Source organism: Anser anser (genome assembly GCF_964211835.1).
Source record: "Anser anser genome assembly, chromosome: 30".
Lineage (NCBI taxonomy): Eukaryota > Metazoa > Chordata > Aves > Anseriformes > Anatidae > Anser > Anser anser.
Window position 1 is genome coordinate 1,396,417 of NC_139751.1, and position 21,087 is coordinate 1,417,503.

The 21,087-nt window shown below is 57.5% G+C and overlaps 3 protein-coding genes and 1 long non-coding RNA gene across 5 annotated transcripts; 1 reads left to right on the plus strand and 3 right to left on the minus strand.

Annotated features, from left to right (window-relative positions):
• Positions 1-8: 8 nt before the first annotated feature.
• COX14 (cytochrome c oxidase assembly factor COX14) lies at positions 9-503 on the minus strand. The gene is made up of 2 exons (XM_083814085.1): positions 346-503; positions 9-266 (listed from the first exon to the last, which is right to left on the minus strand). Exons 1-2 carry the CDS (start codon positions 470-472, stop codon positions 106-108), a joined length of 288 nt encoding a protein of 95 aa, XP_083670211.1. The 5' UTR covers positions 473-503; the 3' UTR covers positions 9-105.
• Positions 504-2,395: 1,892 nt separating this feature from the next.
• GPD1 (glycerol-3-phosphate dehydrogenase 1) lies at positions 2,396-7,687 on the minus strand. The gene is made up of 8 exons (XM_083814084.1): positions 7,551-7,687; positions 7,222-7,399; positions 6,604-6,744; positions 6,120-6,258; positions 5,053-5,165; positions 4,504-4,737; positions 4,206-4,312; positions 2,396-3,937 (listed from the first exon to the last, which is right to left on the minus strand). Exons 1-8 carry the CDS (start codon positions 7,589-7,591, stop codon positions 3,841-3,843), a joined length of 1,050 nt encoding a protein of 349 aa, XP_083670210.1. The 5' UTR covers positions 7,592-7,687; the 3' UTR covers positions 2,396-3,840.
• A 925-nt stretch (positions 7,688-8,612) lies between these two features.
• On the minus strand, positions 8,613-15,991 carry SMARCD1 (SWI/SNF related BAF chromatin remodeling complex subunit D1). 2 transcript variants are annotated; one of them, XM_083814077.1, is made up of 13 exons: positions 15,750-15,991; positions 15,448-15,635; positions 14,090-14,132; positions 13,869-13,991; positions 13,435-13,563; positions 12,847-12,963; positions 12,401-12,502; positions 12,141-12,302; positions 11,949-12,046; positions 11,387-11,522; positions 10,917-11,039; positions 10,564-10,665; positions 8,613-10,338 (listed from the first exon to the last, which is right to left on the minus strand). In XM_083814077.1, exons 1-13 carry the CDS (start codon positions 15,915-15,917, stop codon positions 10,285-10,287), a joined length of 1,545 nt encoding a protein of 514 aa, XP_083670203.1. In that variant the 5' UTR covers positions 15,918-15,991; the 3' UTR covers positions 8,613-10,284. The 2 variants fall into 2 exon arrangements, with proteins under 2 accessions (XP_083670203.1, XP_083670204.1); XM_083814078.1 differs by having other exon boundaries at positions 13,441-13,563; positions 15,750-15,990.
• Positions 15,992-17,037: 1,046 nt separating this feature from the next.
• LOC310887909 lies at positions 17,038-20,895 on the plus strand. The gene is made up of 3 exons (XR_014575789.1): positions 17,038-17,571; positions 17,694-17,822; positions 20,220-20,895. It is a non-coding gene; the product is annotated as an uncharacterized lncRNA (long non-coding RNA).
• Positions 20,896-21,087: the final 192 nt, after the last annotated feature.

The following is a 21,087-nucleotide window of genomic DNA, read 5'->3' on the forward strand; positions in this document are numbered from 1 at the left end:
CACCGAGCTCGGGGGCTTCTCACGGGGCTTTTATTGCGCTGCCCCGGCCCCGGGGAGCCATACGGGGGGGGGGGGGTGGGGGGGATCCACGGCCCGAGCACCCCCTCAGCTCTCGGGCCTCGCCGCCGCCTCCCGCTCCCGGCGGCGCTGCAGCAGGCGGTAGGCGCGGACGCCGCACAGGTACCCGCCGTACACCGTCAGCAGCATCATGGAGCCGGAGAACGCCTTGTAGCCGAAGTCAGCCAGCTGCTTGCCGGACACCATGCCTGCAACACAAGGCGGCGGTCAGCAAGCGACCCCCCCGGTTCCTCCCCCCCCGGTCCCGGTCCCGGTCCCGCTCCCTACCCGCGCTCCCAGGCTCCGCCGCCACCGCAGGGCCGCGCTTCCCGGTAGCGTCCCCGTGAGGAAAGCGGGGCCGCGGGGCCTGCTGGGAGTTGTAGTCTGAGGGGGTGGGGGGGCGCTGTGGCGCCATCTGCTGTGTGGCTGCTCCTTCACCTCAGGAGCCCGCCGTCCCTCAGGCCCTGTCGTCCCCTGTCCCCCAGGCCCGTTTCCCTCAGCACAGCTCCCCCAGGGCCTCCTCGCTCCTCAGCGCTCTCAGCACTGTGTGAGGCTGAGGAGCCAGCCCATTTTCGGCCTCACACGGGATGGAGCGAAGGGCGCCTTGCTCCAGCCCTGAGGTGGTCGGGCCACCCCAGTCCCCGCTCCAGCCCTGAGGTGGTCGCTGGCCTCTTCACCCTCCCTCAGGGCCCAGGCTGTGCTCACATCTGGAGGGGCTCACGATTTGGAGAGCTTGTGTGCCTCCAAAAGTGCCGTGGCTGCTGTCGGCGCAGCGCGGTGCTCTTGTCCCAAGCCACGAGCTCCTTGCTTGTATTTGAGGTTGGAAATGAGGAGACATTTCTTCTCAGAAAGAGCAGTCAGGCGTTGGGACGGGCTGCCCAGGGAGGCGGTGGAGTCACCGTCCCTGGGGGTGTTTAAGGACAGGTTGGACGTGGTGCTTGGGGACATTGTTTAGTGGGTGATACTGGTGGTAGGGGACGGTTGGACCAGATGATTTTGGAGGGCTTTTCCAACCCTAATGATTCTGGGATTCTCTGACACCACAGGCACAGCGCAGCCCCAGGCTGTGGGCTCTTTGAGGCGCTCAGAGTGCAAAAAACGGGGCCACCCCCTCGCCTGTGTCTTCTTGTCCAGGCTGCAGCAGCCCCCGGCGCTGCAGAGCCCTGAGCCATGCAGACCCTGCAGTGCCTGGATGTGCTGAGGCTGCAGAACATAACTCCAAATGGCAAAGGGAAGACTTTTTATAGCTCATGAACTCCAACGCTAGCGCAAGGCATGAAAAGTCTGAAAGCGAGGGATGCATACGCTGGCCACCCCCAGGTGAGACTCAGGACCTTCAGCAAACGCTGACAAGGCCTACAGGAGCTCAGGCACTGCCAGCCGTGTGTAGTGGCAAAGAAAGCCATGCTTGGAGCGATGTACTTCTGTAGCTGATGAGCTAATAGCTAAATTTAAGTCCAAAACACAGCTCCTGATCCTGCTGCAGCTCCAGGCAGGTGCTGGCAAGAGCTTTACACGCTGAGGTGAGAGACTGCAATGTGTCTAGGGAGGAGCGCTTGGACGCTCTCTCCCCTGTATGAGCCTCATATGCAAACACTTGAGCTGGGATTCCTGAAGCCCATCAAGACAAAGGGAACTAGAAGTTGTGCCAACCCTGCAAGAAGACACTGGACTTCCTTTATCTTCCCTCCAAGCTCACTAAAGTTTCTCAGAGGAAGCCGATGTTGGCTACTTTCTGAACGATAGCTCAGTTGAATTTAAAGGTCGTAGGGTGCTACCGAGAATGCGTGTCTAATAAAAGGCACAGAGGCAACTGCACTGCCAGCAGATTAAATTCCCCTAGCAAGAGGGCAAGCGGAGAACTAACAGTCCTGGAAAGGTCACTCAGTACGAGATGTATTTCAAAGAAAGGCAGGAATGAGGCAAGTCCAGCAGGGAAAAGAAGCTGGAGAGAGATAAATAAAACAGCACAGACCGTCCCAAGAAGCTAAGACATCAAAGTCTGGGGTACAGGTGGCACAGTGGGATCCTGGCATGGTTTCTGCCGGCCCCAGGTTAGGATTCTGTACCCAGCTCAGCGCTGCAGTTTCTACCCTCCCCAGTCCTACAGCCAAACTTTAACACAGGAACTGCTGCTGAGAAAAAGCAAGTGGGACACTGCGTTATGTTCTGAGCCAACATTGTCCTGCAGGGGCACTCTTACTCGTTTCTGGAACAGCACACACGGGTGCAGAGCCAGGAGGGAACAGGCAGTGCCCTCTCCTGCACTCTTAGTGAGACCAGCAGGCACCAACCCAAAGAGAACGATGCACTGGAACCACAGAGAAAAACGTGCGCCTCCCCTTCCCTCTCCAAATTTATTATTATTTTAAACATTCATAAAGTACACTGCTAGTCGGAGACCCAATGGCACTAGGACCCGGAACGGGGGTGGACAGTGAGATCTGCAGCAGCTCCAGCAGCCTGCCAGCCCAGACAGGGATCAGTGAACCGCCGGACACGCGGTCCTGAGCAAACACGAGCAGAGTGAACCAGCTTCAGAGGCCCAGAGAGGCACGTGGCAGCCAGCTGGACAAGGGGCAAGTTTCAAAGGCACGGCATGAGGCACGAGACCTCTGTCCTCTGTTGTGATGCTGGAGGTCTGCCCGTACCTCTGTGGATCACGTCCTTTGCTGCCCCTTGCGCTAGTGGGCAATTGCCAGCACCCTCCCACGAGGGGCGGCAGGGAAAGCGTGGAACCTGCTTTCTCAGCTCCTATAATGCCACAGAAAGAAGCAAAGACCAGCCTAAGGCACAGACCAGAGCAAGCCAGAGTGAAGGCAAAAGCTGCTGCGGGTCACTCATCTAAAAGCACCATGGCCCAACTGCTTTGGCAGGTACCCTGCCAAGGGCTACGCTGCCTGCCAGCTGCTCAGAAAAACTTTGGGGCAGTTGGTCCCTGCGTTGCCAAAGCCAGCCAGAGGACAAACCAAGGCGAGGGAGGAAGGCTGCCCAGGGACAGTCAGCGGGCATGGAAATAGCACAGACAAATTAGTGACAAAAGGGGTCAGCGGCCCGGCTTGGGTGTGAGAGCAAAAAGCTGAATAACTGAGCTCCGAGGGCTCCCTCCGGAGCTGTCCTCACACGCAGAGCCTCGGCCGTCCCGTTCAGCAGGAGCAGCTGGTGGTGGCTGGGGAAGCAGTGCATGGCAGGGTGGCAAAGAGCTATTTTCTGTGCTGGTGCTTCTTAGAAAGAAGAGTGATTATCAGCCCCTTTGAAAGTCCTCAGGAACTTCAGTCTCTGGTGGAGCCTGGCAGGGAACCGTGCCCCCTCTGCGAGGCGGTAAAGCCAAAAAAAACAGCAGCAAGCAGGAAAGAGCTGGTGTCATGCGAAGTGGCCCCATGGGGCTCATAGCAAAGCTTGCCCTCCAAGGCAGTGCCTCCTGCACAGCCTGTATTGATCAAGACGATTTAAGCAGAGTCCCTCTGAGAACTGAGTCCATCGCAGCAAAAGAAAGTGAAAGGAGGAAGATGCTCAGCCCCGCTCAGGGCAGACCCTAGACAGAAGCAGAAGCTAAACGAGCCCTTCGAAGAGAGAGGGAGATCAGCAGGTACCTCCGTGCAGATGCCAGGCTCAGGCTGGCAGTCTCCAGGGCCGAGAAGGGGAACCTCTGCCCTTCCAGCGCTCTGCAAAGGCTCCCAGGAAATCTGGACTCCTCACAAAGCTGTAGCAGCAGCGAGTTGGTGTGGGCAGGAGCTCTCTGCTCATCTCAGCAGGATCGGTGGTTCTGCAGGCGGAGCCCCCTTACATGTGCTCGGGGTGGTTCTGGAGACACTTGATGACATCGGTAACAGGTTTGCCCTCGTAGCAGATCTGATACACGGCTGTGAAGAGGGGGAACCTACGGGCAGATGAACAAAATCAGCCCTTGCTGCATTGCCAGAGCTGGCGGAGTCAGAGCACCTTCACTTCTGTTGCGCCACGCAGGACCACTGGGCGGGAGCAGGGGGGACTGAGGCGTGCTGCCTCACCCACCAGGCTGGATGCGGGCAGTGCAAAGCTTTGCCTGAGCTGCAGGGACACCGAGGGTGAATTTCCCCTCCCTCACCTGCAGGGAAGATCCCAGCCCAGCCTCGAAAAAAGCAGGCAAGGGGGATGAGAGCACTCACTTCTCCACCATGTTCTTGCTTTTAAGGATGCGATGCAGCTCAGCAGACGTCTGGGGACCCTGCAGCTTCTGCCCATTCAACATCTCCTTCTCCAGTTGCTCAATAGACTGAAACAACCCAACAGAGAGGGGAGCTGGACGCTGCGATGCCATCCGCTGCCCCGCAGTTCCTTCCCTGGAGCCAGGTTGTGGCGCTGGGCAAGTGAAGAATGCCACAAGGCTAGCTGGCTCCCTGCCAACTCAGCAGATTGATGCAGGTATTAACGCCCCCCTCGCTGCCTGCTCCCCGCTCTGCTCACCTTCCCAGTCTTGGCAAAAGCCTCAGCCACCTTGCGGTTGCGACCACCATAGCAGGTAGTGATGAGATCGGCGACCCCGCAGCTCTCCAGGAAGGTGGAGGGGGTGACGGGCCCCTTGCAGAAGAGTTTGGCAAAGCCAATCATCTCCATCAGTCCCAGACGGATAACAGCAGCCTTCGTGTTGTCTCCGAAGCCGAGGCCGTCGCAGAAACCAGCCCCTACAGCCACGATGTTCTGGAAGACAATAGCACAGAGTGATCTGTTCCCACTAGAGCCCAGGGCTTTGCCACATCCACAGGCTGCCCGAGTGATCCCGAGAGCAGGCTGCTGCCTGCCCCTGCCTGTCTGGCAGCCATCAATCCCTCCGAGGAGCTGAACAGGACACACACAGCTGCCTCCAAAACCTGGCCTCTTGCCCAAGCGTCTCAGCGAGCCAGGGTGCAATATCCAGAGGAGTTCATCCAAGTGGCAGCCTCCTCCCCAGAGCTCCCCGCAGAGCTCAGGCTCTGCTAACCGAGATCTGCAGACCTCAGCCAGCAGCTCACCCACCTTGAGAGCCCCGCAGATCTCTACGGTGTCAGCCTCCTGCACCACCGTGACGCGGAAATTCGGCGTCTGCATCAGCTCCTTCAGGATCTGCCCGTACTGCGCGTTCTTGCACCCTGACGAGACAAAAGGAGAAGCGTGAGGGGAGAGGGAGACGTGAAGGAGACCCCGGAGGAGGGCTGTTCTCTTCTCCAGCGCACTGGTATGTTCCTGCAGCGTAGCCCTCGCATCCGGCGCAGTGAGAGGAATCTCTTGCTCAACTGCTGGGCATTGCTAAACGTTTGTGGGACCACAAAGTGCCAGGCGGGCGTACAGTGCCTGGCGGATAATCAAGGTTCAACCTTGGGATTCCCAGAAGATGGGGATGATGCCTGCCATTGCATTGAGCAAGAGAGAAGTGGCGTGCCCAGTAGATTAAAGGCGTCTTCAGAGACTGCAGATTTGTGTTTGGAGGCTGCTGCGCTCTCTGTTCCTGCAGGGCCCTGCATGGGAGACTTTCTGTGCTTGCAGTGACAGCAAGCTCTGCTTCCACGTCTCCGGTCCCTGCAGCCTTCTGCATGGCTTGTTTGCTTTTGTTTCAAACACGGACACTTTGAATCTTGTAACTTCTAACCCAGAGAACTGTTCTGTTGGTTTTGGCTGCTGTGTACGGTTCACAAACAGTGCGGAGGATGTCAGGAGCTGCCGCCAGATGAACTCTCAAGTAGCCCTGGCTAGCAAGGACATGAGATCCAGGTGATTGTCCCTTGAAGCCCAGTGAGATAAAGGTAGGTGAACTCTATTTCCTAAAGGGTCTCTCAGTGTCCGTCCCTTTCACTTGTACCAGGCCGACTGCCAGATGCTCCCAGTTTGTGCTGGCAGGAGCTTTCAGACACACAACCCTGTTTTTAATGAAGGGAGCAATCACACTGCAAACCCTGTGAATCAGTTCATCGAGCTCCTACGGAGCCTCACTGCCTTCACAGGGAAAAAGGGACGGCTCTCCCTAGGCAGCACCACGCTCCCCCCTTTACGTCTTCCCGCTCGTCAGAAACGGTGGCTGCTAATGAGGAGGGATGCTGGCTCCTTACCGATGGTTGTTTCACAGAACTTCTCTTCTGCCACTTCATTAGCAATGTTGGCCCCCATGAGGACGCTCATCTCTATTCCCAGTTTCTCGTGGATAATGTCTGAGATCAGCCTCAGCCCGTCTGGTCCTTCGTCCACCCCCTGGGAGACAGCCAGGGGCAGAGATGAGCACCTGTCCCCTCCAGCGGGACCTGGCCCCCGCTGTCCCAACCCCGTCACTCCCCATCCTGCGATGCTGTCGCCCCAACAGCCCCCCCCAAGCTCAGCTGCGCCCCGCTCACAGCGCTTCAGACCCCCTGCATGCCCTCACCCTTTTCCACTCCACGAACACACCTCCAGACCCCTGCGAAGACTTCCCACACCCCTCTTGTACGCCACCAAAACCCCAGAGCCCACTTTCTGCTCCCAGACCCCCCTGGCTCCCCTTTGCAGCCCCGCACAAGCTGTAACCCCCGGCTGCCAGGGCGGCGCTCCTCCTGCTCGCACCTTGATGAGCGACACCCCGATGGCGCCTTTCTTCACGTGGCCCTTGAGCTGCTCGCAGACCTTGCCGATGAACTGGTGGGGCACCACGAACAGGAGGACGTCGGCCCCGGCGCAGGCTTTCAGCAGGTCTGGCTCTGCCACCTGCAGGGTGGGACCGTCAGGACCTGCACCCGATTTTTCGTGGCGAGGGGCCTGCCCCTGTCCACGACGAGGGGAGCAGGGGCTGGAGGACAAGTGCGTGGGGTTTCCCCGTAAGAGGACGGACACAAAGGCTGGAGCTCGGCAGCACAAAAGGCTGAGTGTACGGTCACAGGGCGGCAGCGCCCCGGCTCGCCGCGCACCGCCGATGCCAGCTCGGAGGCAGCCGCGTGGCCTCGAGCCCAGCCTGCGGGATGCCAGAGCAGGGGCAAAGGTGGGCAGCGAGGGATGCCAGGGCCGCGGCTCATCCAAGCGCGCTGCAAGGTCACTGGGAACGTGTAAGCGAGCCCCGTGCATCCCCGTTCGCACAGCCAGCACGCGGGGCCGCGGCAGCTCCCAGCGCAGCTTTTTATTACCTGTCACCGGGGAGCCCGGCTGCCAGCGCCGGCTCTCGAGCTCGGCAGGGAAGGCCACACTCACCACGTTGGGGGGCAGCTTGTGTCCCGGCAGGTACTTGACGTTCTCGTGCTCCGTGTTGATGATTTCGGTGAGGCGCCGGCCGCCCACCTCCTCCTCCAGCACCCACATGCTCACCAGGTTCTCGAAGGTGCTCAGCCGCGCCGCGTTGCTGCCCGCGATCTTGGCGATGGCCGAGCCCCTGCACGGGCAGAGCGGAGCCGTAGGCACCGAGGCTGCCGGCACCGGGGAGCCCGGGGCACCCCACGGCCCTTGCACGGGGGTCCTGGTGTCCCGGGGACAGCTCCGTGCTCCGGGAGGGGACCCGCAGCGCCCGGCCACCGGCTGCTCACCAGTTGCCGGAGCCCACGACGCACACTTTCTTGCCGCCCATGGTGCGAGGAGCTGCAGCGCTGCTCCGTGCCGAGCCCGCCGCCGGTATTTGAAGGCTGCCCCCGAGCAGGGGCGGCCCCAGCCCGCCTCCCGCTCCGCCCCGGGGGCAAACCGGGCACCCGCGGCCCCGGGGGGCCGCCCAGGTCGCTGGCCTCGGCCGCAGCCGGTGCTCGCGGCTCTGGGGAAGCCAAGCCAGCGCCCGGCGGCTGCAGATCGCTGCCCCGAAGCGAAGGCGCTCGGCTCGCCGATCTCAGCGCAGCCGGGAACGGTGAGTGCCCAGCGGCTTCCCCCCCTCTCCCTCCCCTCAGATTGCCGCATAAAAGCATTTTATTTGCCCCCAAAGAAGCGTCGTCCCCGTCGTCCCCGTCGTCCCCGTCACCTCCCCGGGTGGGAGACGTGAACCATCTGACTGCAGAGCCAGGAGGCAACGCCAGCCTTCATCCCAGCGCTAAGCAGCAGCAGCACCGACTGCTTGGCCTTACGCAAAGCGCCCTTGCTTCTAGACACAGAGGATCTCTTTCTCTTGCAGCGAGGCTTTACAAGTTTTCTGTAAAGCGTTACATTTCTACTCCGATAACCAAGGCAGGGTGCAAAGAGCAAAGCCCCTTTCGCATGCCTTTAAACCCATCTCTGGAACCTTTAATACAGTTTCCTCAAAATCATGCCTGAATCCCGCGGGGCTTACAACAGGCTGTCACCGTTCTGCACGGCGGCGGTGTGAATACCGGGCCGTCTAGATTTTATCAGCACCTTGGCCACTGGATTTCCAGGTTTGCTCAAGTTACTTTGCTTATTTACCACAAAAGCACTCTGCAAAAGCTTAGTGGGCGCTGCAAGCCACAGATCCTTACCTGAAAGACGCTGTATAAAAGGCCAAAACGTGATGGACGTTTTCTCTGCAGTTTCTTAAACCAGTTAAAAAAATAAAGTGAAAATAATCCTGTCCCTTCCCAGGCAAATACATGAGGTATCATCCACCAAGGCAGCTGCTGAGAGAAAGTGTGCTGTCAGCACAGAAGGAGGGAGGACAGCTTCCTTCACAGGAGGCTTTTATTAAAACTGGGTGACATCTACAAGGATACAGTACAAAAAAAATTTTGGTCCATGGAAAAACCCATAATATTCAGTTAAGAAAAGCAGTTACTCTGCAACAGCTATGTTTGCCTACGCAGTACTCAGCATCCTTCATGTGTGACTACCCTGAGGAGTCAGTGGGCTGCTTCACCAGCACCAAGACCTTCACCCCAGTACCACAGAGGAGCCATTTCAAAGAGGGTAAAGGAGAAGGGAAGTCGAGAGCCTATTACTCACAGACATGTAGTAACACAGACACAAGGAGTAGGGCCACCCAGGCTCCCAAATTCATAGTAACCTTCCCAACCACACCAGAGCCGGGTGTGGGGATGAGGGGGGCTTGTCAGTAACGTGGCTTTGCAGCTGTTCCAAGAGAATATGACCAACTTTTGAGTCCATTTGCATTAGTCCCGAGCAGAAATACTGAGATCCGGGTTAGAGAAGCCGCTCTCTTACACCTGACCACTAGTTCACTAGTAAATAGTTCCATGACGAGGCATGGGGGCTGCTACTCCCCACAGTAAAGAAAGTCTACTTGTACATTCCTGATCCATGCTGGGCCTTATGGCAGCCCTGGAACCTAAAACTTGACTAAAAACCCCAGGAGCTTCAGCATGGAAACATCTCCTAACTCACATATGCTTGGAGCTACATCCATTCCCAAGGACGGTCCTGTTACACTCAGGTCCACACAAAGGAGCCTCTGGTCCCCAAAGCAAGTGACATATGACAACTGTCCCGAAGGAATGAGCGTACAACACCCCACCCCTGCACAATTACACGGGCAGCTGTTGCATCCTCCCTCCCTGCTACAGGGAAAACAAGCAGCCAGGTGGCTTGCTGGAACCCCAAGTGTTCTGAAGTGCAGTGAAGTCTCAGCACTCCAGAGCTTGCACACCCCTGCGGTAAGCCAATGCTTCATCTCCCCTGTGATTCCCAGCCTAAAACAGTCTGTCATAAACATGAAGGGAGCAGGACAGGAAAAAAAGGGACAAGGGAAGAAGCGATTCTCTACACAGTCCGGTAACTTCCTCAAGGAGGAGAGTGACCTGTGGGGCAGCCCAGTGCAGCAGCACCCTCCGCGTGAAGGAGGGGAGGGCTGGGAGGTATGTCAGCTCGTGGCATCCTGCCCGCTCCATCTCCTGGTACCTTGCTACAAAAAGAGGCAGGGACTAGACTAGCCGCAGAGCTCCACCCTTAGAGCAGGTCCAGGCTTCCCAGACCCAGGTCTCACGTGTGCCACAACTAGATGCTAGTTGAGGAGGAACGGGCTGTGGTTTCTGAACTTGAGAAAAGCTCCAAGTCAGCATTCATACTGGCTACCGGGGACACTACAGGCAGTACGGAGTCACGGAAAGGCTCTCAGAAGCCCTGGGACTGACAAGGCAACAGTCAGGAAGAAAACCAGGTAGAAGTGTGTGCTCGTTGGAGCCCGTCTGCTTGCCACTCCCCAGAAGACCCCAGGTGTCCTAGAGTTGCCCCAACAGGGGCAATGCCAGGATGGATAATGGTGCAGGCCTCAGTGCCGGAGTGGGATTACGTGAGCCGTAACAGCGTACTCTGCAGCTCTGTCTCCACAAGTAGCTGTGATGCCTTCTGGCTGGGGAGGAGCGGAGCGGCCTATGTGTTGCGGATTCCCAGGGCCTGCTCTAGTTCCTGCCGTCTTTGCTGTACCTGCGAGAGAAGCCAGAGTTGCAACATTAACACAGACAGCAGCGCAGCATCCAAGTACCACAGGGCCCAGGGGTAAAAGAGTGAGTCCAAACCGGGACCAAGATGCATCAGCAGCGCCCACAAGTGAGGCTTAGCAATGCCACCTTTCACCAGCAGTGAAAAAGGAGCGACAGGTATGCGGAGCCACCAGGTACAGAGGCGGGACACCTGCTTGGGGACGCTCACCTTGGAGTAGAAGTATCTGCACACAGCTTCCTGAGCCCACGGCTGGAAGTAGAACTCAGCTCTACGCTCCTCTTCAGGATTCCCAACAACATCAGTCATCGTCTGGAAAGCACAAAGGACAAAACAGTTCAGGGACTGTGAAAGCTCTGGCTGTGCTGAGCAAGCCTGCACGCACACACGCCCTTCCTCAAAGAAACATCAGTAGTCAGGTCAGGTCCTTATCCTTGACTTCAATACAAGTCTTGCTTTCTGAAAAGGAAATTGCCTCTCTCCCTCTCTCTCTCTGTGGGAGCTGGTAATAATGAGGAAAGAGTGTGACTGGATCCAGCTTCCCCACAAGACGAAGCTTTTACCTTCAAGTCCCGGCACTGGGACTGCAGCCAGTCATTGATGAAGCCCTGAGGATCTCGGGCAAAACTCAGCATGAACTCACGCTGGGTCTTCAGCTGGTTAATTGTCTCTATTGTTTCATGGATCTGAAGGAGATAAGCACAGCGACGCGACTGCTGAATAGGGAAAAATGTCAGAGAAACATCAAGAGATCCAACACACGAAGGTGAATTCTTATGCTTCCTGGCTGACTTATCAGATAGGATTCTCAACTCCCACCTTCCTGCTCTAAACATTACCAATTTCCCCACTGACCATTTCCTTTAAAATTGTGCTTCCAGATAAAGCCACCTATTTGAAACCAGGGCTGAGCCGCCCCCAGCTTCCGAACGCACAACAGCGCAAAGCTGAACTGTCACATTCAGGGGTCACTTTGCTCCAAACCCACACTCCTACCCAGAACTGACAGCAGACCCAAAGGAGCTCTTCCTACCTTGTTATCCAGAGCAGCAATTTCCTGTTGACTAGCTGTTGAGAGCAGGAATGAATTCATCTGAGTCTTCAAGGTATCATCCACCTCCACATCGATGTCATAGCAGGCCGTTTTCTTCTGGTCATTTGGGTCAACGCTAGGGGCATCCAAAAGGATCCAAAACAAGTGAGTAGTTCAAGAAAGCACCAAATTGTGGCTACTCTAGGGTGATGCTGCATAAGGACTGCAGGCAGGGACAAGCCAAGCTACTGTTAGCTTCAGCTCTAACACCAAACAGCAAAGCTCCGTGTGGCTTTGCAGCACACGGACTAAGTAACTGTGTAGACAGAAATCTGCTTGGAGCAATTGTCATGCAAAGGATGGTACGAACATGGGAGTGCCTGGTGGAAAAGAGGGATGTGGTAGACAAGAGGTGGCCATTCTTGTACAAAGAAATGATGACTGGCAACACAGGGGAACCGCTACTGAAAAAGCAGAACATTACATCGTCCTCCCGTGCAAGCCTCATCCATCCCTTCCACTCTTCTTTCTATAAATACAAAGCCAAGTGGAGCAGTCTCACCTGATCACATGATTGATGATGATCGGTTCTGGGGGCATAAGCAACGCGTGAAGCCTTTGTGGGATTTCAGAGAACTTCATCCGCTGAGATTCAAATATCTGTGCCAGAAACACAGGGCTCAACGGAGAGCTCAATGCCAGGGATCACTGGCTGCTCACATAGAAACGGTGAGGCAGCCACGGACACCATTACCTGCTGGAGGTATTTGTCACAGATGACATACTCCCGCTCGTGGGGGTCCTGGAGCTTGTGGGTCTTGATATATTGCCACAAAGCCTGGATGATCACTGGACGGGTCTGAGTGTGAATCCCCAGGAGACGAGCCAAGCGGGGGTCCAGTTTGAACTGGGGAGGCTTAAAGAAAACAGCACAGAAAGATGAGACGGGAGCGTGGCCACAGACACAGCTGAGCAAACACTGCAAGCCCAGCACTGTTGCTCCCGATATCTTACCTGGTAATCGAGCATCAGAAGGACAGTACAGCGCACATTGACATCTCCTGGCCTCTTCACCTGGAAGCCATCCGTCTCCTGGGTTGTTGCAGTCCTGTGCCACTGGAATATGTGGAACAGGAGAGGGCATTCAGATGCACTCGCACGCTCGATTCCCTTTGCTCCTGCTGCTTGGCACCCAGCATGCTTGTCAGTAAACCACACCCACTCAGAAAATTCATCTTATTCCCGTTTATAGTTTGTAACAAGAGTTAATCCATTTATTCAGACCCCTAGCAACTCAGTGGAAGAGCTAAGAAAAGAATTCAAGAGAATTCAAGCCTGGCTCCCAGCCACTTGAACAAGTCTTAAATACCCTCACCTCTCAAGTTATACAACTTATGTACAAATCAGTCTCCTGAAACAGCAACCCATTTTTAGAGACAATAGAGCAAAAAGAAGCTCACCTCTACCAGGTGATTGTCAGGGCCATAGAGGTCTTTATCAAGTTCAATGACCAGAGATTTAAAGAAGGATGAAAACTTTCTTTTCTGCTTGGTGGCATCGTATTTGGACAAAGCAGACTGCAAGCAACACAGGAAGGAAGAGAGTCAGGAGAGCAAGTCCCAGGACGCAAGCACAGGCAAGGCGCCCAACAGCGTTCCTCTAAGTTCTGAACACTTACGTTCATCAATACATGCTGGAAAATCAAGTTCCAAGTCAAAAAAATGGTGAAAGACTGGAGATAGAGATGAGCTTGGAGGAATTAGCTCACTCAGCAATCAGATAAAACGCAAGTGCCCTGGTTCTAAGAGCCATTGACCGTCTCTCACCATTAATTCTTATAGCTATAAGAACTTTGTACAACTCATGTTCTGCCATGGGGATACCCAGCGGTCTCTGAGTTGGGCTCTCGGTCTCGTCACCACCAGACTCCTTGGAAAACAGAGATGAAGGAGGATATCAAGCCCTTAGCTACGCTCTCGGACACTAAGAAACTGGTTTCACTGTCAATTCCAGATCCATAAAGTCACCTCTGCGGCTGCGTAACTCACACTTACATCTTCCAGCAGCCGGCCTTCCACCCGAAGCTCCCAGGAGGCAACCGTTCCTTCTCCATCCTCTGCATCTGACTTGGCTGGATTGAAGGTGTTGGAGATAAAAATTCGTAGCTTTCGCTTTTGCTACAAGAAAAAGCATCAGTTCAGCGTTAATTTTGAAGTAAACAGATGGCTATCTCGCTTATGCTTTGCCAAAACTAAGCTTAATATTCTTGTTTGCCTCCTATTTCCCCTCTCCTAAGAGGAGCAGCACGGAAAGAGGCATTCCTGGTTCTGCTCCATGGTTACGCCTGCAGTGTTAATTAAGATTCCTTATGGGCCACGCTTACAGGGACATGTCCCAAACTTCTGTGCCCTCCTCCCCACTCCACTAAGGTGAGATTCTCCGATCCTTGCTTACAATAACCGTGAACGCAGCCCCCACCTACCTTAATGGGTCGCTTCAAGGCCTCCTGGATATCCAGGCGTTTCCTCATGATCGTCTGGTCCAATTTCCTTTCAAAGGCCAGCAAGTCCATGTAGGCCTGAGACTCGGGGACGAGCTCACGGATCTACAGCAAAGCACGAGCCCGTCAAGAACGCAACTCACCACCAGCACCCTCGCACTCCTTTCATATCGTCAGGGGCTGCAACCGCGCGTGCCACTCACCCTCTGAGGTAGAATTTTGTCAGCCATCTTTTTCTTTTTAGCGCTGTAAAGGAAGGAGATGCGTATTAAAATGTCAACTATGCTAATTAATGACAGGCAGTCATGAAAGGAGCAGCACGATGGCTTGTTCCCTGGTTTAGCACTGCGACACTGGCAGCGCTCACAGCCTGGAGGCCGGTCTCAGGCCCAGGCTCTCATTTTCGGAGGCAGTTATCGTCACCGTCGCGCAGTCGGGCTCTTTATTTCCCCCAGCCCCTGCCCCGCCAGGCCTCCAGCGCTGCAGAGCTGACAAATCCCGCGGCAGCGGGACTAACCCACTACCTGCACGTTTCAGAGCCACAAGGAAAGCTCAGAAGGCATGGCTGCATCACGTCGGAAAGGCTGTGCTGACAGCACGCCTCACCGCAGCGACTTGTGATTTCTAGGACTGACTTTTCTAGGAGACTCATTTTAAACCAAGGGATGCGCTGCCAACATTACTGAGGCATCGTATTGTTCTGCCAGAAACCTAACACAAACGTGCCCTTGTCTAATAGCCGTGCGTTATTCTTATATCTGCTGGAAGCTCCCCTCTCCCAGAAAAGGGGCTGCACACGAAAGCTGAACTCCCTTTCAGCCACCCAACAAAAAGAAGCAACGAGAGGCCCGGGCATGGCGCGAAGGCAAAGCGCCCTGGACACGGGCACACAGAAAAGCTTTGTGCTGCTGAGAGCAGCCAGCACGCGACACGAGGTCAGCGATGCTGCCGCTTCAATCCCTGCTTTGGCAAGGCCTTAGAGCTCGCTCTGTGATTTCGGCGGTGCCCTACCCGCACCCCAAAACTCGATCTTTCCCCATTACGCCTTTGGGGAGAGAAGCAATGAATGCGTGCCTGCCCGGGGACGCTCGAGGGGATCGGGGGTGCTTGGGGGGGGATCAGGGGTGCTTGGAGATTTTGGGGGATGCTTGGGGGTGATCGGGGATGTCAGGGGATGCTCGAGGATGTCTGGAGATGCTTGGAGATGATCGGAGATGCTTGGGGATGACTGGGAATGTCCAAGGATGCTTGGGGATGTCTGAGGATGCTTGGGGATGCTCGGGGATGTCAGGGGACGTCCAAGGACGCTTAAGGATGCTTGGGGATGTCAGGGGATGCTTGGAGATGTCCGAGGATGCTTGGGGATTGCCTGGGGATGTCCAGGGATGCTCGGGACTGCCTGGGGATGTCCAAGGATGCTTGGGGGTGTCCAGGGATGCTTGGGGATGATCAGGGGATGTCGGGGGACGCTCGGGGATGCCCGCGGATGTCCGAGGATGCTCGGGGACGCCCAGGGATGCCGGGGGACGCTCGGGGATGCCCCGCTGCCTCCGACCCTTACTTGTGGTTGCGGTTGGGCACGGCCTGCGGCTGCACCTGCTGGAGCTGCTGCGGCGCCGGCCTCTTGCGGGCCTGATCCAGGCTGGCCTGCGCCATCCCGGGCCGCACCGCCGGGCTCCCGCCGTAGCCGGGCGGCCCCATGGAAGGCCCCTGCGGGGCCAGCCGGCTGCCCGGCAACATCCCGGGGCGCTGCGGAGAGAAGAAAAGCGGTCCAGCGCCCGCCGGGGCGGGGGGACGGCCCCGGCCCCGGCCCCGGCCCCATCCCCGCTCCCTCCCGCCCCGCCGGCCCCTTCCCCGCCTCACCGGGTAGGCGGCCCCCGGCAGCGGCGAGCGGTACAGGCCCTGTCCCGGGGCCGGGCCCATGCGGACCGGCCCCCCCGGAGCTCCCGGCCCCAGGGCCCCGGCCCCGGCAGCGGCCCCCCCGCCGCCACCGCTGGGAGTCACCGACTGGAAGCCCGCCCGCGCCGCCATCTTCTGCGAGCACAAAGGGAGCGGGGCCGGAACGGCGGCGCCGGAACGGCGGGGCCCGGAGCGCCCAGCCCCAGCCCCGGCCGCGAGCAGAGCGGCCGCGGCGCCGGAGGGCGACCCCTGGCGGATGGGGGGACCTGGGGGGGGGCGGCGGGGGGGGCTGGGGGGGGCGAAGGGGGGACCCGGGGGGGGCGCAGGGGGGATATGGGAAGGGGGGGGGGACACAGGAGGGGAGCGGGGGGGACACAGGGGGACACAGGGGGACACGGGGGGACAAGGGGAGGCCGGGGGGGGGCACAGGGGGCAGCTGGGGGGGACACAGGGGGGGACATGGGAAGACCGGGGGGGGGCACGGGAGGGGACCGGGGGGACACAGGGGGACACAGGGGGACAAGGGGAGGCCGGGGGGTACACAGGGGGACACAGGGGGACAAGGGGAGGCCGGGGGGTACACAGGGGGAACCTGGGGGGGACACAGGGGGGACACGGGAAGGCCGAGGGGGGACCAAGGGGGGGCACAGGGGGGAAGCGGGGCACAGGGGGACATGGGGAGGCGGGGGGGGGGCACAGGGGGGACCAAGGGGAGGCACAAGGGGGAAGGTGGACACAGGGGGGACACGGGGAGGCTGGGGGGGGACACAGAGGGGACTGGGGGGGGCCGGGGGGGTACACAGGGGGACACGGGGAGGTCGGTTCGGGGGGCACAGGGGGCACCTGGGGGGGACGCAGGGGGGACATGGGAAGACCGGGGGGGGACACAGGAGGGGACCAGGGGGGTATACAGGGGGACACAGGGGGACACGGGGAGGATGTGGGGGGACACAGAGGGGACCTGAGGGGTCACAGGGGGGAAGGGGGACACAGGGGGACACGGGGAGGCGGGGGGGGGACGCAGAGGGGACCTGGGGGGGACACAGGGGGACACACAGGGGGACATGGGGAGGCTGGGGACGGACACAGAGGGGACTGGGGGGGGGGGCACAGGGGACAGGGGGAGGACAGGGGGAGCCGGGGGGATGGGGAGGGTAGGGGGGGTGTGGGGAGTTCTAAGGGGTGTAGGGGTCTTTGGGGGGCGTGGGGTCCTGGGGGGGCGCTGGGGTCTTGGGGAGGGGTCTTGGGGGGTGTAGGGGGTATGGGAAGGGGCAGGGTCCTGAGGGGTGCAGGAACCCTGGTGGAGTACAGGAGGGAGCTGGGTCCTGGTTGTGCTGGGGGCGATGGTCCTGGGGAGCCTGTGGGCGATGCAGGGGCTGTGGGGGGGCTGGTGTTAGGAGCAGGGGCTGTGGGGAATCCAGGGATGTGTAGGGTCTGGAGGGGGAAGGGAGGATGCATCTATGGAGGTGCTGGAGGGGGAGCGTCTGTTGGGGTGCGTGGCGATGCCGTGACCGGGGGGCTGTGGGGTGGGCAGCGGCAATGTCCCGACTGTCGCGGAGGGGTGTCTGGGCAGGGGGGAGCCGCAGTGGGAGCCCCAGGAGCTCTCATCTCCGGGCAAAACCACCTGTGAGATGGATTTGCAGCTCTCTGAATGCTTAGGCTGGCAGCCATCAAGCGCGGCTCAGGCGTGCTTGGGGACTCATCCACCTACCTCAGCCGCCGCCGCACCTCGTTCTGATCCCTCCTGCCCTACTTTAGCCTGGCTGATTTCCTCTGCAGCCGTCAGGTACTGCACAGGAGTTGTCACTGTCAGTGCTGCTCTGGAGCTGAGGAGGGTTGGGGTGTTGGTCCCACACTTGCCAGCCCATACCTGTAACACTCCCCGTTATAAATCTGTGCCTCTTGCAGGAGATGCTGGTCCTGAAGCCTCCCCGTTCCGGGATGTGCTTGGAGGAAGGCAGCTTTGCCTGCCCCAGGGCTGGAGGAATCCAACCTGCAGAAGGGTCAGCAATGCCTCTCACCAGGATATCTTGGGAAGTAAGCAAGTGGAGCATAAATGGTCACGTTTTCATATCATTTATACACATCTGTATCAGTATGGTGTAGCTAAAAGGCTTTATCCAGACGGTGATGGGTGCCCCGCAGGTGTACAAAGTTATCCTTGGTAGCTGCTCATGAAATCGTGCAGAATTGCTCTTTGCATGTGGGTGGGTGTGAGTTATGGAGAGACTTGGTGTGCGTTCAGAAGGGGGTTTCTGAAAGCGATTTTCAAAAGCTGAAGGCAGAAATCTTGTCTCAGCGTGCAGGGCTTGAGCCTTGATGCTGTGTGACTGAAGGGACAAAGAGGGGAATTTACGGGTGCAGACTGCCAGGCTTCACGGGCTCTGTCCCAACCAGATGCTTTGTGTGGTCTGTGTTTGGAGTTGGTTTGCTCCAGTTCAGGCTGAGCACCTGGGAGAAGGATTCCTATCTCCATTGACAGTGACCTGGGTTGCTACTGAAAGCATGATACTGGAATTAAAGGCCACTTTCTGCAAGTATTAGCATTACATTCCCCTGCTCCCCAGAGCACTTATCCTTGCGGTTGTTCAGAGAGAAAAGGGACGCAAACTCAGCTAGCATTAATCTGTGAAAAACGCCGAGGGAGCAGTCACACCACAAGTATTAATTAAGCAATTAATGATGACCATGGGCCATTTAGGAGGCTGCCTTGTACAGTGCATGGCATTGTTGACCGAGGAAAGAAGCGGGGATGTTTGCACCTTTTCTACCAGATAGGGAATTTCCTATCCTCAACGAAAAACATGAAGCTCTGAGCACAGCCATTAAACTGTTGTCTCAGCATTCATGTGTCCGTGCAGTTAATTTAATGCCACCTCCGACAGGCTTGGCGCCCAGCTGCCTTATGAAATATTCATGGAGAGGAAAAGCAGTGGAACTTATCTGTTCCATGTCGTTCAGATGCAACTTTGGCTGAGACTTAAAGCCTGGCAGGAGCCTTTGGGGCAGGCTGGAAAGCTGCCTGGCTCTCCTGGGAGGGACGCAGGGAGTGAGGCAGGGTGAGAATGAGGGAAAGCAAGAGCTAACCTGAGAAATGCAGGTGGGACATGGATTGCTGCTCAGTTTGGCACAGGGAGCAGGGGAGCTGCAGGGTCTGGAGAGACCCCCTCCGACTGCATCAGCTGGGGATGTGACCCCAGATCCCGTCCCCAGGGATGCTCCTTTGCCAGTCCTCGGTGTCCCCTGTTTTTAGCTGTCTCATAAGAAACACAGGGAGAAAATAACCCCGGCTTCCCTGGCTCAGTGTCTCCTTACACTCGTCCTTTCTCCTTCCCTCTGCCCTGAGGGTTTGGTTTGTTCACTCCTCCCAGTGGAAACGGTTGGTGAAACGCTACCCCGCGCACCTTCATTTTCCTGCACCTGCTGGCACAAGGCAGCTCCTCTGAAACCTTCTTCCCCAACCCGTATGGCGGTAGCTCCAGGCAGCCGAGCAGCATCCAGGGCTGTGTAATTATATCTCAGCGCCTGTTTCTGCTGGCAGCGTTAGCAAAGAGCAAGTGGTAACCGGGAATTATTGCCAGGGAGGAGAAGAGGTGATGCTATCTCTGCCATGGTTATATGCACGTTGCATGATTAATCCGAGCTCGGTAGGGTTTCAGCAGCCACACAATCCGCAAGGTAAACACAGCAGTGTGCAAGCAGGTGCTTCCCAGCAATCTCAGACCTAGGTGCGTCGCACCTCATCCTCACGTGGATCGGCAGAGATGCTTCCTGCGAGGTGTAATTAACTCCTTGTCTTGCGCGCAGCGGGAGGCTCGCGCCACTGCGTGCGTCGCACACCTTGCAGGTTGCCAGCCCGTCGCAGCCTCTGCGTGGTAATCCTGAGCTAAGGCTCCCTGTCCCGTATGCTCCGGCGGTGCACGGATCGCGTGTTTCCTTGGAGCCTTGAGTCAGAAAATGCGCGACTTGTCCGCTTCGTGACCGTGCTGCTCCCGGTGGGGTCCGGCTCCTGGCTGTGCACCCATCCCTCACCTTTCCTTGGCTCCAGGGGTGGGAACTGCATCAGCTGCGCCGCTTTTGGGGTCCTGGCACCCCTCTGTGAGGCTGCTCCAGGCTGTGGCTCACCGACATCATTTCCAGAGGCAGCAAAAACCTCAGGCAGCGCCAGGCTGTGACAGATGGGTGGCCAGCTCCTCGCAGAGCCCAGCAGGTTAATGGGGAGCCGTGGAAGAGCTTACGGCTCCCAGAGCTGGGGTCGCTGCCTGCCCCCTGCAACAGGAGCTGTGCGAATGGCACCGGGGAGGGAGCAGGCATGGTCAGCTGCCCTGGCTACTCACAGTGTCTGGCTGCAATTAATTTAGGTTCATTAACTCCCTTCTGGGCTTTGCTATATTATCTTGTTCCTATTCAAAGCCCACCCTGTGGCCTTTGCAGCACCAGCTCTGGCAGAGAAGGACCAGAATAGCAGCACGTCTCTTCTAGTTTAAATGCAAAACACCCGTCTGCCATTTCCAGGAGCAAGAAGGACATGGCCGGAGCCAAGTGACCGGGGGGAGTTTGGCATTTTAGTATTCCCTGCCCACTGCCCATTCGCTATTATGCAGTCTCCACAGGGTCCTGAGGGCCCTTTTGAATGCCCAGGACCTGGAATGTTGCTTTTGCTCTTTGCAGCTGGAAATCATAAGGACAGAAGCCGTGTTTGCATATGGCTTGTACTACAACTGCAACTAACTTAGTTAAATTAAAAACAGGTAATATTCAAGCCGGTGACTCATTTCTGCTGAATCTCAGGTACCTGTCCCAAACCACACAAGTGTTAGATTTGTCAAAGATTAGCAGCTGCACGTATGTTAATTCTCCTCCCCCTGCCTGAGAGCAAAAGTCAGCTCCCATCCTCCAGCCCCGAAGCATCCCTCGGGGCACGTTCGCGTGGCAGCACAGGACCAGGCAGGGATGGCGTGTCGGAGGGATCGAGCGATTGCCACGTTAGCACAGCACTTGGCAAAGGGGCTCTTTAATGGGACTCTGCTCAGCATCATCTCTGATGTTGCAGGTATTCACGTGTGCATTTGGAGACTGTACCAAAGCTTTATCCTTCCCCCCCCCCCCCCTTTTGGCTTCAGCTCCAGCATTTCAGGGATGCCTTCAAGAACATCCTGGGCTGCTGCCGTCCCGCCTGCCTCCTTGGGGAGCATTTCCTGCAGCTCCGTGAGAGAGAGAGGCTCAGTGTTCGTCAGTTATATCATTCTTTATATCATCGTTAAGAGTAGCAGGTATTGATGTACAATGCATCTGTCATCTT

Coding starts and splice junctions, on each gene's coding strand:
- SMARCD1 (XM_083814077.1), bottom strand. CDS start 15,917: ATGGCGGCGCGGGCGGGCTTCCAGTCGGTGACTCCCAGCGGTGGCGGC. Junction 12,964..13,434: donor GGCTGCTGGAAGATGTAAGT/GTGAGTTACGCA, acceptor TGTTGCTTGCAG/TCTGCTTTGTCCAAATACGA. Junction 12,303..12,400: donor TTCTGATGCTCGATTACCAG/GTAAGATATCGG, acceptor GTTTTCTTTAAG/CCTCCCCAGTTCAAACTGGA.
- COX14 (XM_083814085.1), bottom strand. CDS start 472: ATGGCGCCACAGCGCCCCCCCACCCCCTCAGACTACAACTCCCAGCAG. Junction 267..345: donor GGCGGAGCCTGGGAGCGCGG/GTAGGGAGCGGG, acceptor CTTGTGTTGCAG/GCATGGTGTCCGGCAAGCAG.
- GPD1 (XM_083814084.1), bottom strand. CDS start 7,591: ATGGGCGGCAAGAAAGTGTGCGTCGTGGGCTCCGGCAACTG. Junction 6,745..7,221: donor ACAAGCTGCCCCCCAACGTG/GTGAGTGTGGCC, acceptor CCCACCCTGCAG/GTGGCAGAGCCAGACCTGCT. Junction 4,738..5,052: donor AGATCTGCGGGGCTCTCAAG/GTGGGTGAGCTG, acceptor ATTGTCTTCCAG/AACATCGTGGCTGTAGGGGC.